This window comes from Sminthopsis crassicaudata, chromosome 4 (assembly GCF_048593235.1).
Source record: "Sminthopsis crassicaudata isolate SCR6 chromosome 4, ASM4859323v1, whole genome shotgun sequence".
Lineage (NCBI taxonomy): Eukaryota > Metazoa > Chordata > Mammalia > Dasyuromorphia > Dasyuridae > Sminthopsis > Sminthopsis crassicaudata.
The window spans coordinates 343,031,127-343,049,869 of record NC_133620.1 but is presented as its reverse complement, the minus strand read 5'-3'; the positions used below and the strand labels follow the sequence as shown (position 1 = coordinate 343,049,869).

At 36.2% G+C, this 18,743-nt stretch overlaps 1 protein-coding gene across 8 annotated transcripts in view; it reads right to left on the bottom strand.

Moving 5' to 3' along the window:
- LOC141538942 (RAD52 motif-containing protein 1-like) overlaps positions 1 to 18,743 on the bottom strand; it is a 77,638-nt gene that overhangs the window by 36,627 nt on the left and 22,268 nt on the right. For 4 of the 8 annotated variants that reach the window (XR_012481160.1, XM_074261007.1, XM_074261009.1 and 1 more), the window contains exons 1-4: positions 15,509 to 17,129; positions 12,521 to 12,592; positions 9,448 to 9,519; positions 828 to 899 (exon numbers count right to left, since the gene is read on the bottom strand). Coding sequence is in view for 6 of the 8 variants with exons in the window: in XM_074261007.1 (XP_074117108.1) it covers positions 828 to 899; positions 9,448 to 9,519; positions 12,521 to 12,592; positions 15,509 to 17,046 (1,754 nt within the window). In the remaining 2 variants the exon portion in view is untranslated. Of the gene's footprint in view, positions 1 to 827; positions 900 to 9,447; positions 9,520 to 12,520; positions 12,593 to 15,508; positions 17,130 to 17,182; positions 17,623 to 18,743 lie in introns of those variants that run through there. The other 4 variants (XR_012481161.1, XM_074261008.1, XM_074261015.1 and 1 more) reach the window with 3 other exon arrangements.

Sequence of the window (18,743 nt, the reverse complement as noted above, 5' to 3'; positions counted from 1 at the left end):
AACATTAATTTAGTTACTATTTAATTAGCACCCACTAGGCACATGCTACTGTATAAGGCATCACTCGTTTATAATAATCTTAACTCTACAATTAACCAGATATGTAAAGAGGGCAAGTCATTTCACTTCCTTGGTAAATTAATTTTACTCTTATCATAAAACCATTGAAATAGATGACAGTCTCCTTGGGACCATATTTTCTTACTTCTGAAATAAGGGAAAAGGATAAGGTGGGCTGGATAAGCTCAAAGGTCACTTCTAGTCCAAAATTATATGATTTGCATTTTCATATTCACACATATAGTGGTAGAATGAACGCTGAGAAACCCTAGAATTGCCAGGTAGAAACTCTCCTTTAAGGCTTACTTCAAGTATCTACTAGAGAAAGTCCTATCTTGATCTCTCCAATTGCTAGTATACTTCCTAGTACAGAAAATATATTTGTGTATATTTTGCGTTTACTTATGTTCATATTGTTTCTTCCCAATCAAATGTAAACTTCTTGAGGCAAGGAAAATTTCATTTTTGTCTTTAAATTATCCCCAGGTGCTAGCATACCTGGTACACAGTAGATACTTGTTGAATGAATGAAAGCACAAACTAAAATAACTGCTGATTATTTATTAACAAAATAATTGTTGATTTTTGTTTTTCTAATGTAATTTCTCCAGTATACATTTTTTACTATTCATTTTGATTATAGGTATTTCATTAGTCTATCAGTTTTCCACTAATAAAATTTTAATTCTCTTTTAAGATGAATAGCAAAGATTCTAGAATCATTTTATGGAAACATTTTCAATATAAAATAAACACTTGTAACTTACAAAAACTGCAAAAAAGGTAATGGTTCAAATGCACGCCTCTCTATAACATGGATTTTATTGCAGGATAAATCCCTATAAAAATTAAAAGGAAACAAACTCAGGCTTTCAATAATAATGATTAAACTACTGCTTCAATTAATTAGCTGGCTTTTTGTTAGATATCTAATTTAAATGAGTGCATTATATTATTTAAAATATTATCTTTTTGGTCAATAAATAATTTCCATTCAATAATTTTATAATTGTTAGCTTCTTCTTTTAGGACTTGCAATCTTGACTCCCTTTCCTCCTTTTATATTTCTTTAAATATCATCAACAATGGGATTTGCAAACAAAGGTTTTAACTGCTATAGATAGTAATTACTTGAAGCTAGGAGAATGAATCAAATGATATTTTAAGTTATCCTTCCAATTATATGAGTCAAAGAACTATCACACTATGCAAATCTGATTTCTTGCTCTTAAAGAGAAATCTCCAAATTAATATTGTTCAGTTTCTCTTTTGTGCAGCTCCATATGCCTCTGGGTGTAGGTGATTATCAAGAGAAATGAGGTGGAAAAGTTACTTTTCCAACTATTAATAGGTATTTTTTCGGACAGAATCACAGAATTTTAGAGTTGGAACAGATCTTTGACCAGCAAGTAGTCATTTGGTCTTTGTGTGAAGACTTCCAATGAATTCTTTAAAATTTTTGATCTTTCAAGATAACACCTTTGATTGCTGGTTAGCTGTGGATATATTTTCCTACCATGAAGCACAAATATGCCTCTTTGGAATTTCTGCCATAACTCCTGAGTATGTCCCTCCCAGGGCCAAAACAGAACAAAGCTAATATCTTGTATACCTGACAGCCTTTCAAAAATTTGAAGATATCTATTATGTTCCCTGTATGTCTTCTTTTATTTAGTATAAACATCCTCTGTTCCTTCAAACTATACTCACATGGAATGAACTTGTAGCCCAACAGTATTCTGATTGCCCTATTCTTGATATGTTTTAGTTTGTATATGTTCTTCTAAAATGTAATATCCAGAATTGAATACAATATTCTGATGTGACCATATTAACATATAGCAGGACTATTACCTATTACCTCTAAGCCATTCTACCTATCTGAAAACAGTCTAAGATATCACTTCAAATTTAAACTGGGACCTGGAAAACCACCTTAATTTAGAAAGGTCAAAGTCATGCCCTGCCTCCTGGGTCATTACCAGTCATCTTGACTTTTGTCCCACTACTAGACTTCAATGACTTTGAAGTAGAAAGTGAGGCTGACAACTTTGCCAAATGCTGCTCCACTTAAATCCAATTTACTCACATGCCATTATTCTTGCCAAAATATTTTTTAGTCCTCTTCAAAAATCAAGGACAAACAACAATATATCACAAGCTTTTTTTGCTTATCATTTCATTCTATTGACTCATATCAAGCTTTTAGGATATTAAAACCAAATCAAGATTTTTTTCAGGCAAATTTCTATTTAATCATAACTTTTTTCTTAAACTAAAATTTTATGTTCAGAATCGATCTAATTTTATTATTCCCTAGACCACAATTTTTCATCTTTTCCCACAAGAATAGCATGGAAGGTTTTATTATAAATTTTGCTAAAATATAGATAAATTTTAACTATAGCATTATTGATTTATCAGTTTAGTAATGCTGTTTTTTTTTTTTTGTATTGTTTTGTTTTTGTTTTTTAGGAAAATAAAAAGGTTAGTCTGATGTGAACTGTTCTTGATAAAGCTAAGTAACTTCTTTGTATGTAGCCCTTTTCTGCTCACTAGTCATATCTTTAATGATACATTCAAAAATTTTGCTAAGAATTGAAATCAAGCTCACTGGGTTATATTTGGGATAATCCATTTTCTTTCTTGAAAATTATTATGGCATCTCTCATTCTCTGTAATTTTCAAGAAAGCTAATTAAGAAGACTTCTTAATGGAGGATTTCTGGAGCATTGCTTAAAAAGTAAGAAGAATTTTCTGGGAATGGAATATACCTAAAAAAGAGAGGTAAGAATATATTTGCCTAATATCTTTTATATATGTTTAAAAGGACTTTAAACCAAAAAGAAAGGGGGAAAGGAAACTGCCTGTATACAGCCACAAAACTTTAGAGATTAATTGTAATTAGTTGAGATTTACTGAAGTTTGAAGGACAGGAAAAAAATAAAACCAGAAAAAAGGGGAAAAGAACCCACAAAGTCCAGTGTTTATGAACAAATGCACGAATTTCATGGAATTGCAAAGATATTTGGAGATACCCTGTTTTCCAAAGACACAGCAAGCAGGTAATTTCCCACAGGCCTGAGAGCCAGAAGTAGCTGACATGCTGCAGTAGCAAATGATAAATCAAATCTTCTGATAGTAACAATTCCAGTGTTTGTATAACCACTAAATGAACCAAACTAGATGTCTACCATGCTAATTCTGGATCTGTACCCCACCAAACAATCACCAGGCTAAATGTCACCCTTAACACAACAATTCCTTACCTTACACAACAATTCCACCCTTACACAACCTAAGGACTAAGAACACTTGTATTGTTCATAAAAAGACAGGACTCATGGGCCTGCAATGAGAACTATTTATTCAAGCCTTAAGTACTCCTTCTTAGGGGGAACTTTAGTTTGCAAACCTGTTTTCCTCACTTTCAAGTTAATTAAACTACTTTGTTCAGCTCCTATCACTCACAGATTAGAGACTTGTCCAGTTCACAATATTTAATTTTCTTCCCCTGTGGCTTCCAACATTTCTTCCTTAACCTGGAGCTTTGAAATTTGGCTTTGATATTCTTGCAAGTTTTTCTCCTGGGATCTCTTTCAGGTAGTGATTGGTGGATTTTTTTTTCTTTTTTTTTTTTTTTTCTGTATTTGCTTTGCCTTCTTGTTCTAGAATTTCAGGGCAATTTTCCTTAATAATTTATTGTAATATTATATTAAGATTTTTAAAAATAATATTTTAGATGACTTATTATTTCTCCTTGATCTGTTCTCCAGATCATTTTTCTGATAAAATATTTCACTTTTTAAAAAAATATTTTTCATTCTTTTGATTTTGTTTTTATGTTTTTTTTGCCTCTTAGAACATCATTAGCTTCTCCTTGCCCAATTCTGGTTTTCAAGGAATTGTTTTTTTCCTTAAATTTTTGATTTTATATTTCAAATTGATTGACTTTTCATATTTTTCCTTAATTTATCTTATTTGATTTTTAAAGTCCTTATTAAGCTCTTCTAAGAACTCTTTTTGTCCTGGGGTCCATCTGACATTTGTTATTGAAAGAGAGGAGTGGCTTTTCTAGCTCCATAATCTTCCTCTGAATATGAGGTTAGATCTCCAACCTCATAGTAGTTATCCAAGGTTGGGATTTTCTTTTGCTTACTCATTTTTACTATTTAATTCTGTTTAAATCTGATAGGCAGCTAGTGAGTCTTAGTTTTAGGTTTATATAGTGGATTTTATCATATTTATGAGGCTGAGGAAGACAAAGTAAAGACTGCTTTCATATATCAAACTAGATTTTTACCACTTTGAAAGCATATTAGGAGCATCCACTACTTTCCAATGGCTGATAAAGTAGTTAGGAAGATAAATTATCTGGATGTGTTGATGTACCTAGATGATCTCATTGTCTTTGGAAAGATCCTGGAAGAACATGACTAGAAGTTATTGAGACAGGCCAGAGAAAGCAGTTCTGAAGCAAGCAATTGATAAATGCATTTTTTTTTTTTTTTTTTTTTTTTTTTTTTTTGCTGAGGCAATTGGGGTTAAGTGACTTGCTCAGGGTCACACAACTAGCAAGTCTTAAATGTCTGAGGCCAGGTTTGAATCCTGATTCCAGGGCTCTATCTACTGTACTATCTAGCTGCCTTGACAAATACATTTTTTAAATTCTCTGGGTCAATAAAAACTCACTTGTTTTCTTAAATCTTGAATTGGCTACACACAGAATAATTAAGACTTAAGAATTTTTATAATGTGCTATTATTCCAACTTTGTTAAGTTCAATGTTAGCAAAAATATTGCTAATCCACTGGCTTCATTTCTGCACATATGATTGAAGTGAGCTAGAATCAGAAGGTCAAGAAATGTGAAATTCTCTGAAAAATCTACAAAGCCACTTGGAGATCAACAGACAAAGAAATGGGAACAAGGAGTCAGAGATTTAGTCAATTGCCTCATACTTGTACCATTATTAATCTATGCAGACATAAGCAAGATTTGTATCCCACACACAGATACTAGCTTGAAGGACTTGGAAGCTGTCCCCTGTCAATAGAGTGATAACTGTCACCAGGAAATAACTGTAATCTAACTAACATAGCCCATTAGTTGTCAGCCAAAATAAAGGCCTATTCCTCAGCTTGTCTGCTCAAAAACTTACAGGATTGCAGAGGAAAGAAACAGAGGATCCTGTGCTCAGAAATTAAATGTACCACACAACTCTATTCATCACATTTCCTTCCCTCATGGAATGAAAGATCAAGATGGTGTTCAGACTTCTCTCATCAGGCTTCCTCCCAGAAGCCTTCCAAAACAGGCTCCAAAATCAAAGTTTAAAAAAAATGTTACTAAATGAAGAACTCTTTATTAGTGTCCATATATTGGCAAAAGGGGACATCCTGAAGTCTAGAGGACAACTAAGAAAGGAGGCTCAGCTAGAAGACCCTGGTGAGGTAAATGCACTAGCCAGAAGCCCCAGAGCAAAATTTAAGTAGGCTTTGACTTTGAAACCAGAACCCAAGTCAGTATTCTGGAGAGCAAGCCCTAAGGTGGTTAAAGGTCCTGAATGGATGTGGAGAGTATAGCCAACAAAATTCCTCCTAAGACAACAGTGGCTCTTATAAATGTTCTAGGGGCTCTGAGGGTAAAGCAGGCTGACATGAGCCATCCCGTCAGCCTTGAAGAAATCAGAACTCTACTCAAAGGACATGCCAGCACTTGGTGCATACACACTAAGAAAGGATGGTCAGTGGCAGGTCCCCAGATGACAAAAGACTATCAGGACCATAGAGGAACTCATTCCATCCAAGGGTACAAGAAAAGTTGAAAACTGGACCTGACTTAAAAGTCTCAGTTCAGGAATCAAAGCTAGAAATATGAATAAACAGAAAACATTGATAGAGAAAATTTATGGACTCAGGGATGTCTGGTAATGCTGAAGAAACTTGAGGCAAGATAGAGAATAGAGAACATTTAATATTTTATTTGAAAGGGAGAGATTTACTGGGACCAAATGGATCCATGGTTTGGTCCCAGGGCTGAATGAGACTATCATCTCTAAGAATCCAGCAAACAATGAGAGTGCTTGATAATCTATATATACACATGGCTCAGACACTGGAGGTAGACTGAGGCAGGGGCGGAGTCAGGGTGCTGAGAGCAGGACTCTAACAGGGTGGGGTGAGTCATCAGAGATGGGATGACATAATGGGGGGAGGCGGATGCCTTTTGATAAGACAGTATTTGATATTCTGATAGCTTGGGATGGGAGAGGCATTCTGATATTCTAAAATATAAAATCTTTTATCCTTATCAAATATTCTGATTAAGAGGGACGGGTGGTTTTGCAGGATTGAGCAGAACAATTATAAACTGAGGCAGCACAATTAGGGAACTGGATCAGGATAATTAAGGAAACCGAGTTAGGATAATAAAAGAGAACTATGGCATAAGAGTCTTAGAGGAAGTGAGTAACTTCAAAGTCACTACAAGGAGAGCCTTATGTCTTTTCTTATGATCTTAGGTCCATAAAATTTAACAATTCCTGGAAGAGATAAAATAAGAAGTAAAAAGGGTAATTATAAATGAAATGATAGTTCAAAAGGAAATAATTGGAAGAAAAGGAGCTTGATATGGGAGGACTGTGATAGATTATTTGCTAGGTTTGCTTTTTCCTTCTACCTCCCACCCCTCCCACAGATGCATCTCAAGAATCAGGCTGATTTTCCTTTAAAAGACAACAAATCTGTTCTTGGGACTTGACTGGTCCAGAGGTAAGGCAAGGCTCAAGCACTTTCCTTGATACAAGTTCCTAATAGCCTCTGGGAGTATGATCCAGTGCTCCATAACAAAAAACCCCATCTATGGGGGGTGGGGTTGGGGCCTTTTAGAGTTAGTGATTGGTCCAAGACTATGACAGTAACCTCCTTCTGCCCTACTGAACAGAGTACATTTCCATATGAAGACAAAAGAAGTTACCTATACTCAAAAGTGCTGGAATCCTTAGCAAATATAATTTCTATATTATGTCCAAGTAAATATTTTAAACTGTAGAATCAATCAATCAATCAACATTTATTAAGTTCATACTAAATGCCAGGTTCTATGTGATAAGCACTAGAGAGACAAAAAAGGTAAGACAGTTCCTGCCCTTAAGGAGCTGTCAGTTTAATAGGGGAGACTACATACAAACAAATGTATGCAAAACAAGCTATCTACAGGATAAATAGGAAAAAATCAAGAGAAAGAAATAGATTTAAGAAGGCTAGGAAAGGCTTCCTATAAAAGATGGCATTTTAGATGAAGTTTAACATAGCAGAGGAGTGAGAAATTCCAGGCATGAGAAAACCTAGAGAGAAATCAAAGAGCTGAGAGATAGGAACAGTAAGGAGGACAGTATCCCTGAATCTGAGAATATGTGGTGATTAAGGTATGTGAAGACTAGAGCACTAGGATAGGGCTCTAATTCTCTATGAAGGGCTTTGAATGCCAAACAGACCATTTTGTATTTGATCCTAGAGTTACTAGAGTTATTGAAGAAGGAGGTGTTATGGTCAAACCTGAGTTTTGGAAAAATTATTTCCAAGGCTGAATGGAGGATGGACTGGAGTGGAAAGAGACTTGGGGCAAGCAGCCCCATCAACAGGCTATTGCAACAGTCCATCCTGAGATGATAAAGGCAGTGTCAGAAGAGAGAAGGCATATTGAAGAGATGTGCAGAGGTAAAACTGACAGGTCTTATTTATAGAATGAAGGTGAGAGATAGCAGGGTCAAAGACAACTCCCAAGGTTGCAATTCTGAGGGACTACCCTCTATAGTCATATGGTAGGTAGGATGGGTGAAGGGTTTAGGACAGATGATAAGTTCTGTCTTAGGTTTAGTTTTAGACAACTACTGAATATCTAGTCTGAGATACCTAAAAGGCAGGTGGAGATGTGAGACAAGCAGAAAGATCAGGGCAAAATAGGTAGATTTAAGAATTGTCAGTCCAAAGATGGTAATTAAATGCATGGGAACTGTTGAGCTCACCAAGTGAAATGGTGTAAAGGGAGAATGAGGGACCAAAGCAGACTCTTTCAGGACATCCATGGAAAACAGGGTGTGCTTTGGGTGAGGATCCAGCTAAGGAGAAAGAAAAAGATTTATATAGGTAGAAGGAGAATTAGGAAAGAGTGGTGTACCAAAAATCTAGAGAGAAGAGAAGAGAGAAATATCAAGGAGCAGAAGGTGAGCAATAGCTAATCTGATAGCTATAAAGAGATACCTCAGAGTAAACAGTGATTTAGAGCATTTTTTTCACATGACTAAAGATAGCTTTGATTTCTTCTTCTGAAAACTGCCTGTTCTTATCCTTTGACCATTTATCAATTGGGGAATGGTTCTTATTTTGATAAATTTGGCTCAGATCCCTCTATATTTTAGAAATGAGATTTTTATTAGAAAAATTTTCACTCCAGTTTCCTGTTTTCCTTTTAATTTTAACTGCATTGATTTTATTTGTGTAAAACCTTTTTAATTTCATGTGACTTTGAGATCTTTTTTCATTATTTTCCTTGATGTTGTTAACCTTTTGTTCCTCCTGATAAATTTTATCTTTTCTTTTGCTTTTCTTTGTATTGCCAGTGATAAAAGGAAGTTTAACAATTCCAGATATCAACTTATATTATAAAGCAGTGATCAAAAATATTTGATTTGATAATACTGACATTTAAAATAAAAAAATTTAAATAGTTATTATAAGTAGTAGAACAAATAAAGTGCACAACAGATAGAAGCAAATGAACTATGATCTCAAAGATCCTTTCAACTGGGGTAGGAGCTCATTTGAAAAAAAAACTGCTAGAAAAACTAGAAAGTATTAAGTTAAATTGAGCTTAATCAAGATTTGCATAATTAATAAACCTGAATTAGTAAACTCTAACTGAAGTTACTCTATAACCTGGAACATTCTTCAAGTAAAGTTATGAACTTAACTTTCACTCCTCTCTTTTTGCTAAAGTTCATACTTTATATAAAACATTTCTGGGCAATGACAAACCAGTTCTCCTATGATTTTTTTTTTTCTTTGAAAGATAACAATAAAGGGACAACTAGGTGACGCAGTGGATAGAGCACCAGCCTTGAAGTCAGGAGGACCTGAGTTCAAATCTGACCTCAGACACTTTTGAGACTTCCTAGCTGTGTGACCCTGGGCAAGTCACTTAACCCCAATTGCCTCAGCAAAAAAAAAAAAAAAAAAAAGAAAGATAACAATAATGTCACAGAACCATTCACTACACTCATCTGAGTCAATATTTTTCTTGTGTCTTGTTTGTTTTCTGATTTAGACAGAAATTTCATAGACATTATATGCTTAAGACATGATCATTACATATTAAGTAACTTACAAATACTGGAGCGACAGCAGGCCTTCAAAGGTATTCTTGTATAGTTTGTGCAAAGCATTATCCTTGAGATTTCTGGAAAATGAAGAGATTATCTTTGGGTCAAATGTCAAATTAGGATACCAATTTATTCAGTGAGAACTGCTTCCTTTCTGAAAGGCAGCTACCCGAAAGACTATCATTCTGATATGGTTAATTCTTATGTTTGAATTTTTATTCAACCTTACTTTATGTTTCTAATATCTCTTGTATCTCTTCCTCTAAAACTACTTGCCTTAATTTTCACTTTCCAATAATGGAGATAAGAAGCAGGATTCTCCCTACCATCTATGCCTGTTATAAATATATGTGGATTCTATTTGAAATTCCCAAGCAGAAATAGTAGATCTTTAGGGATAGCAACCGAAGCCAACAGATGTTGGTGGCACTGTGCCATTAAAGAGAAATACTGTTTCCACAATGATTAGCTGGCAATAAACCTTATGGCATACTGTCCTAGCTTGACTTCGGTAAGTTCAGCTTTCATTAATTGCATTTATAAACTATCTTCCTGCTGCTAAACCTATTGTCATTCTTTTCTTTTCTCCTCAGAAGCAAAGGATAGGTCTATAGAGAAGCAGATAGCAATAGCAGAAATTATGACCTAATTTTTTCTAGTCCTTCTAAGATTCAACACCTTTGACCTAGACAACTATTTCAATTTTCAACAAATAACAAGTAAAAACTAGAAAAATTAGAAAAATAAACTAGAAAAAAATTTTTAAAAAACTTTTAAAAAATTACAATGGAATACTTAAAAGGAAGAAATTGAACTAAAGTTAATTGTGAAAGCAAAAACTAAAATGTAATGCATTGATTTGTTGGGCCTCAAATACAATTTTAACCCATAAAATAAATAAATTTTTTAAAAAGTATAGGTGATGTAATAGATAGAGCACCAAGTCTAGAGTCAGAAGACCCAAGTTCAAACCTGGCCTCAGACACTTACTAGTTCTGTGACTCTGGGCAAATCACTTTACCCTGGTTGCCTTAGTTTTCTTATTTGTAAAATAAGCTGAAAAAGGAAATGGTAAACCATTCCAATATCTTTGTCAAGAAAACTCCAAATGGAGTCAAGAAAAATTGCACAATATTGAAATGACTGAACAACAAGAATAACTAACCAGCTTGAGCCAGAACCAAATCTATTTGCTTTCTAAAACTGTTTAGGAACACAGGTAGTAAATATTCCCTAAACCAGAAATGAACTCACATTTCACTTGTTGGAATGCTGGGAGTATAGAAGAAAAAGCACTAGCTCAGGAATCTGAAAACTTTAATTTGAATTCTAGCTCTGTTAATTAACTTGGGCAACTCAATTCAGTTATCTGGGCTTTGCTCTTTTTCTCATTTGTAAAATGGGGAGGTATAAGGAAGATTTCTTGGATTCTTTCAGCTTTAAATCCTATGGTTTTATAGCCATCATCTCTCTCTTCTATCTCAATATTTAATCAGTTGCAAAATACATTTGATTCTCTTTAATATCTTTTGCATTAGTTAGCCTTTTCCTCTCCACTAACAAGTCAACTGACCTCATCTTTTGATTGGATTATTGTAATAGTCCCCTAATTTATCTGTCTCCAGCCTCTTTAATTCATTTTTCATACAGCTGTCAAAATGATATTCCTAATCCATAGGTTTAAACTATCATTGCCTTTGGAGCTTCTATATAAGATAAACTTTTCAGTGTTATATTTGAGGCCCTCTAATCTGGTTCCAATGGATTTTTTTTAGCCTTATTTCATTCTGTTGGTTTTGTTTGTGCAAAACCTTTTTTATTTAATGTATTCAAAGGCGTCCATTTTGCCTTTCATATTGTTCTCATTTTTCTTTGATCATAAATCCCTCCCTTCTCCAAAGATCTGATAGGTAAATTATTTCTTGTTCTCCAAATTTGTTTATGGTATCATCTTTTATGCCGAAATTATGTATCCATTTTGACTTTATTTTTCTAGCCTTATCCTCCTTTATTCCCATTATATTTCGACCAAACTGGACTACTATATGATGTTTCTAGATCTTTTCCTGCCCTTTCCTATCTCCATGCATTTGTGCAATCTGTCCTTATTATAACATATCTCTCTTCCTTTGAGGTTTAACTCATGTAATCTATCTTCCATAGTCTTTCCTGAATGCTCCTCACTCAATGTTATTTTTAATGTGTTTTTGTTTCTCTCTAATATTTGTGTGGAAGTCAAGATGAAACAGAAATCCTTAAGCCTTCTACTGTGGGACATTGAAACTGTATGTACATTCACACACAAACACACACGTTCTTGTTCAGTCACTGCAGTTGTTTCTTACTCTATGACCTCATTTTCCAACTTTCTTGGCAAAGATCCTAGAGTGGTTTGTCATTTTCTTCTCTGATTTTACGGATGAGGAAACTAAGGCAAACAGGGTGAAGTGACTTACCTAGAGTCACACAGCTAATAAGTAACTGAAACAAGATTTGAGCTCAGGCAAATGAGTCTTCCTGACTCCAGGCCCAGTAACGTAATCAGTTGTCATTTAGCTGCCCCACATACATATACATTTTTATATACTCTTTATAACTCTATATAAAACTAAATATTCATGTGAATAAAATAATTATGCATTCTCATCATTTTTCCTTATCTGTTTAATATAAGGGGAAGCTAAATAAGTAGTTAAGTCATTTACTCTTTTCTTATGCAATTATGACTTTTAATTTACTGTATTGACTTATTTTTTCATTCCAATCATCACTTTCTTAATTAAATTTGCTAAATTGCTATGATGACACGCAAATCAGCTTTTATAAAAGAAAAAATTGTATTTCAACCATTTTCCCTTTTTACATAATTTTAGTAAACTTAAGATTTCATAATCTAAATGTAACTCATGTGATAGATTTTACAATTTTATTCAACCAGAAAATTGATCATTCATTGAAATCTGATTTGGATCTAGAGAAAAATACTTTTCTTCTTAGAGATTCTAAATTCAGTCTTACAGACCAAAGTTGATTAAAAATGTGGCTAACTATGCATTTGCCTGATAAAATTATACTTACAGAACCTCAGCCCAAGGATATGACTTCCAGATACCTCTTTCAATGACAGAAATAGAGTTCCCATGGAAATCTCTGTGAAAAAATATAGTTCATGTCACCAAATAAAAATGTGTAGTCATGGAATTTTTAAGAGAATATTTCAACAAAAACACCAGGATAATTTCTAGCTATTATTTTTCAATTTTGCAATTAAAATAAGGAAATGAAGTAAGGGAGATGTCATCTCCAGGGGAAAAAAATTCTCTGTTCTTTTTCGTATCAAATTTTTTCTTTTCCTCTTCTGATCCCTCAGAGCATTTCATTTGTATCTGACTTATGAAGTTAAGATCTATTTTATTTTATTGTTGTCTTTGTATGTCATATCTTGAATAAATTGTAAAGGAAGGCAGGAACCAAATTGTACTTATTTTTCTCTCAAGTGTCTCTGTATACGATATTTAGTAATTTTTTGTTAATTGAATCAATATTATCATATATATATATATATATATATATATATATATATATATCACAATAAGCTAGGCAATATCAAAATTTTGGATGAGTACTTTTTGGGGAGTTTTTCATACACTCATTAGTTTGGTAGGGTCTAGGGGCAACTGTAGGTTAAATAGTGGAAGAAGTGGAACTGGTCGGGGAAAGTCACATGCAAGCAAATTTCTATGGCTTTAAGATACCCATATTGAGGTTCTTCTATTTTTCCAGTTGGCATTTGTTTATGTTATATTGCATTACATACAAACCAGGGTAACTGGGGGCAGGGAAGGGAAACGATGGGAATCAGTATGCTCCAAATTATAGTTACTCCATAAGCAAATATAAAGGGAAATTATTGATAGACAATAATCTTTTATATAATGCAAAAGACACAGCATGAAAAAGACCCATAAATGATAAAAGAAGATGCTAAGAGGCTTTAAACTTCATTATTAATCATCTATTATGTGTAGAACAATGTTCTGGGTGCTGGGTAAGATTCAAAAATTAAACAAGTCCTCAAAGAACTCACAATCAAGGAGTAGATAAGATACATCCAAAAACAACCATGACTCAAAAGGACCAAACCTTTTGGGCCAGTTTCTGACCCATGACGCTTTAGAAACAGGGTGAGGCCACTGATCAGAAACCAATGCTTGGAAAACATGTCCTTGTATCTGTTTTATTTCATTCAATAAATGGATAATTCCCCATATCCAGTCCTTTAATTCACTGTGCTCTTTTCTATACTCTGCCTCATAGAATTTCACACTTTACTGCTTTCAAATATCCTTTTTATGCAATGTAGTCACAAATCTCAGTCCCCGATTTTTCTCCTGAAAGGTCCTATACCTCTTTGCCCAATAATGGACATTTCCACTTGGATATCACGTCAACTCAAATTCAATGTTTAAAACTCATTTTTTGTTCTTGACATGGGCTCTCTCCCTAATTTCCTTATTTCTGTCAAGGGTACTATCACTCTTCCAATTCAATATGAAAACCCATGTAATCTTATTTTTCCCTGACCATTTTCCCCCTCTTCAATATTACCCTGATCTCATTCATTCATAAAAGGCAGAATTAGAATGCTATTACAATGATACATTCATAAAGTTAAGAGCTTGGAAGTAGATGGGAATGGGAATGGAAACAGATATAGTTCAGAAATTTTCAAAGGAAGAATCAATAGAACTTAGTAACTTTTTAAATATAAAGGTAGGAAAAAGTCAAAGACAATTAACCGCCCATTTTCCATATGGTCCAGTGTAATAAATAACCACCTGGTTGGATTCTCTGACTTATTATCTCCAAACTTTATTCTTTCTACTCTGCCTCAGAGAATTGGTTAAGATTATCCTATTGATCAAATTAATCTTAAGTACAAATTGGTTAAGATTATCCTATTGATCAAATTAATCTTAAGTACAAATTAAGCTTATCACTTCATTTACTAAACCTCATTAGCTTCCTATTACCTCTAAGGTAAAATAAAAATCCTCTGGAGTTATTAAAGTTCTTTATAATCTGGTCACCTTTCCAGTATTCTTCTTCAGTTTATTCCTCTCTCCCACCACAATACTTTGTGCAAGAAATCTCCCTGCTCAAGGCATTTACATTGGCTCTCTTCCTTAGAATTCTCTTCATGTCTGTCTCCTGGTTTCTTTCAACTCTCAACTAAAATCCCAATCTGCAAAAAGTTCTTCCTAATCCATCTTCATTTTAGTGCCTTCCCTTTGTTAATTATCTGTAATTTAACATTTATCTTATTTGTACAAAATTCTTTGCATATCATCTTTAGATTGTGAACTTCTTTAAAGCAGCAATTTTTTTTTTTTGCCTGTGTCCTCAATGTTTAGCAAAATATCTAACACACAGTAGGCACTTAATAAAAAAAATGGATAGACAGCTGGCCTGGAGTTAGAAAGACTTGGATTCAAATCTAACCTCAGAATCTTACTAGCTATGTGATCTTGGGCATCCTCTGCTTCAGTATTTTCAACCATAAAATGAGACCTACTTCACTTGAGAGAATTTAGTACAATGTTTGGTACATAGTATGTAATACTTGGCTTGTCTGGATTTTATTGTGTTAATTTTTATGTACTGTATTTTCCCTGTAGGTTCCCTGTCCCTACCCTATTATATTTGTAATTTTCATAGAACTTAGACATAATATATTAATAAATAATTGTGAATGATAGGAGCTACAGGGTAATGTAATTATTGAGTTTGGGTAAAAAATGAAGTGTGGATATGAATAGAATTTGAAGTAAACTATGGGGGAAAAAAACAGACCTGTGGGAAGCAATAAGAATAATACAGACAGATGAACATTTATGAGGAAGAAATGAAAAAAAAAAAAAAAGAAACAGAAGCACAGATGACGAATAGAAGAAATGGGTAAAGGAGGAGAATGGGAAAGAAGAGGAATGTGATATAAAAGGAATGGGGAAGGGCAGGGGGAAGAATTAAAACCAGTGTGGTGGTGTTGGGAAGAACAGGCCTCACAGGGAAAAGAAGGTTAGGTTGTGGTCGTTGGGTCCTGGCACTGGTATTCTGTGCAGGCGAAGTTCAGGACTGAGGCCAGTACAGGAGAGAGTTCCAGCTTTGCAAGTACATGGGCTCAAGCAGACAGAGTTATTTTCCCGGTTGTTCTTCTGCAATACTAAAGAGGATGGTTTTGGAGTCTGAGCCCGCTGCTTTTCCACCATTGAAACTGACAGAAGTTTAACTGGAACCTGCTTTATCTCTAGAGGCAGAAGCAAGACTTTGGTCATCTCTGGAGATGGAGAATAAAACTTTGTTGGCTTTGGAGGTGGTTCTGGGGGTGGAGCTGGAGGAATGGTCAGTTCTGGAGGTGGAGCAACAGCCAGAGTCAGTGCCTCAGATGAAGTTAGCACCTGACCATTTTTCTGAGGTACAGAAGGTAGGATTGGAGTTTGGGTGGGCACTGGAGCCTGAGGTGGTTGGTTAGGAGCAATACCAGAGCTAAACAATAGAGGCAGAGTCTGAGGCAATTGCAGAAGTGGGGTTGGAATCCGAGTATGCTTAACAGTTGGAGCTCGACTTTGTGGTGATACGAGGGTTTGAGCAGGCACCATGAGCACGGCCATCGTCTGCGGTATTACTGGAGATGGGGTTGGGGTGGCAGAGTGCATCAATGGCATAGCTGAAGTGTGAGACGATTTGAAAACTTGGGTGGACATCATGTTCACAGCTAGATTCTGAGGCAATATTGGAAGCTGGGTTGGAGTTGTTGGGGAGTGCTCCCTGGGTGCAGCCAGAGGCAGAAATGGGACTGGAGTTTGGATAGGTACTAGGGGTGGAGTGAGAGTCTGAATTAATTGGGAAGTCTGAGTGACCACGAAAGACGCATCTAGAGACTTAGGTGATGTTAAGGTTTGGGTGGGCACTAGGGATGTAATCGGAGGGGATATCAGAGTTTTGGCTGGCACCACGGAGGCAGCTGGTATGTGAGTTGACATTGACACTTCGGTTTTCTGTAAGGATGCAGCTGGTATTTGAGATGTCAGCATTTGAGACAAGATAGTTAGGGCTGGCACCAAGGATGCAGCTGATATTTGAGGTGCCAATGGAGCTGGCGCAGGCACCAAGGAGGACGTAGCCCGAATGTGAAGTGCTTTTAAAGACAGGCGAGGCATTAAAACCATTGATGGTAGGGTCTGAGACAATTCTGGAGGCCAGGTGGGAGCTCGAGTGGTCACAGGAGGAGGCAGGGTTTGAGATGCTCTGTCGGGCAGGTGGGAGATCAGAGTGGAGGCAGGCTTGGGAGACGCAAGAATGTCAGACACTTTGGGACCTAAAGCCAAAGCTCGGGATAGAGCCTCTCGAACAGCTGCTGGATCCGGAAGCACCGCCAGTGCCCGGGCCATGAAGTCAGACTGAGCCCGGTGGCTGCTGCGGCCACTCGCGGGAGTCACCCTTTCCGCTCCTGATAATCCTGGCGCACAGAGAGGAGACCAAGCCGCCAGGGCCAGCAAGAGAAACGCCGAGAGCCCGAGCCCGGGCAGGGGCCGCCCCGACATGCGGAGGCTCTGTTGTTGCAGCCCACCCAGGCCTTTCTTAGCAAAGGAGCAGACCGAGCACAGTTGGAGAGACTGCCCCGTTGCCCAGCAACGGACTCGTCCCGCCCTCCGCCCCGCCCCCAGCAGAATTCCGAGGAAATTCTTAATTCTTTATTTGATCTATGAGAGCAGGGAAGGGTAGATGACGTCCTCCAGCAACCACAAAGCACGTGGTCAAGTCTTGTCCGTGGCACCTGGAAGTTAGGTGACCCTCCCTATGTCACACATACATGGTAGGCGGTGGAGGAGTTTCCTCACTCCAAATTCCCTATGTCCTTGGAGGTACAGTTCAGCTTCAGTCCTCCCCTCTAAGATGGGATAGCAAGCTTGCCCCTCTCTAAAAATCACATACACACACACACCCCTTCCTCCACCTGTCCCTAACCCTCAGAGGATGTCGGGATGTGCTATACCTAGCAAGGACAGGGGAGGGCAACTTTGCTTTTAGATGTACTTTGATCATTCTTCATCCAGGCTGAAATCAGAGAGGCATTCTTCTTCCACTTGGTAGGACTGATCATAAGAAACATCATTAACCTTAATGAAAAAAGATAGGGAACTTGTAAATAGATAGCTCCAGAGCTGGGGAAGGGGCGACATTAGAGGTTACCTAGCTTTGCCCCTTTTACAGAGAGAAGATAGAGGCCTAGAGCACTGGTCACCCAGGGGACAGGGGCAGAACTGAAATTTTTGTCCTTTGGTTCAGCGCACTTACTACCATATTGTATAGGTTTAGGCAAGTAAAGCTATAGGTAGTATACATTGACTAGAATGTCATATTTATAGTTATCTCTAAATATTCATGCTTGTTGCAGACCTAGAGCATTCATTCTTTACATGTCAGACTACAACGTACCAATAATGCAAAGCAATTAATATGGGACCTCTAAAAATTTCAGCTTTAATACAAGCACAGTAAAGCAAACCTTTCTATTTTTTATCAATAATATATGTGGGTTTTTCAGGCCACGATTTTACATAAGTCATGTTCAGGCTAATAGATAAAATCACTGCTTCAATATTCTTTTCAATCTGACCATTCAGTCCATGGTCTGTGATGAGAAATTTTTCACTACCTCACTGCTGTCCAGAAATGACCATTTTAGAAATCATTTATTACATGCCATTCTAAAACCCATATATTTTAGTATTAGATATGGTATTTATAGTATTTGTTAAATCTCTTTTCCCTCAGAATTTCAAATTATTCTCTTTAAACCCAATCTCTATTGAAATTTAAAGTTTTAATGACTGGCCATATTTATGCTTGATTAAAAACACATTTAATCTCTGTGGCAAAATTTTTCAAGCATTAGAAAAATAAAAGAAAAAATAAAAACAAAACAGTCACCTCATCCAGTTTCTCCTCTCTACCTCTGGAGAAAGATGGAAAGAAAGAGAGTTGGGGAGAGAGGGAGAGGAGGAGAGAGACAGACAGACAGATAGACAGACAGAGAAAGAGAGACAGACAGACAGAGAAAGAGAGAGACAGACATAGAGAAAGAGAGAGACAGACAGAGTGAGAGAGAGAAAGAGAGGGGGAGAGGGAAGAAAGGGAGAGGCAGAGAGATAGAGAGAGAGACAGAAAGAGAGACAGAGAGAGAGAGCAGGCTCTGGCTTTGGAATCAGGAAGACTGAGGTTAGAGTCCTGTCTCTGA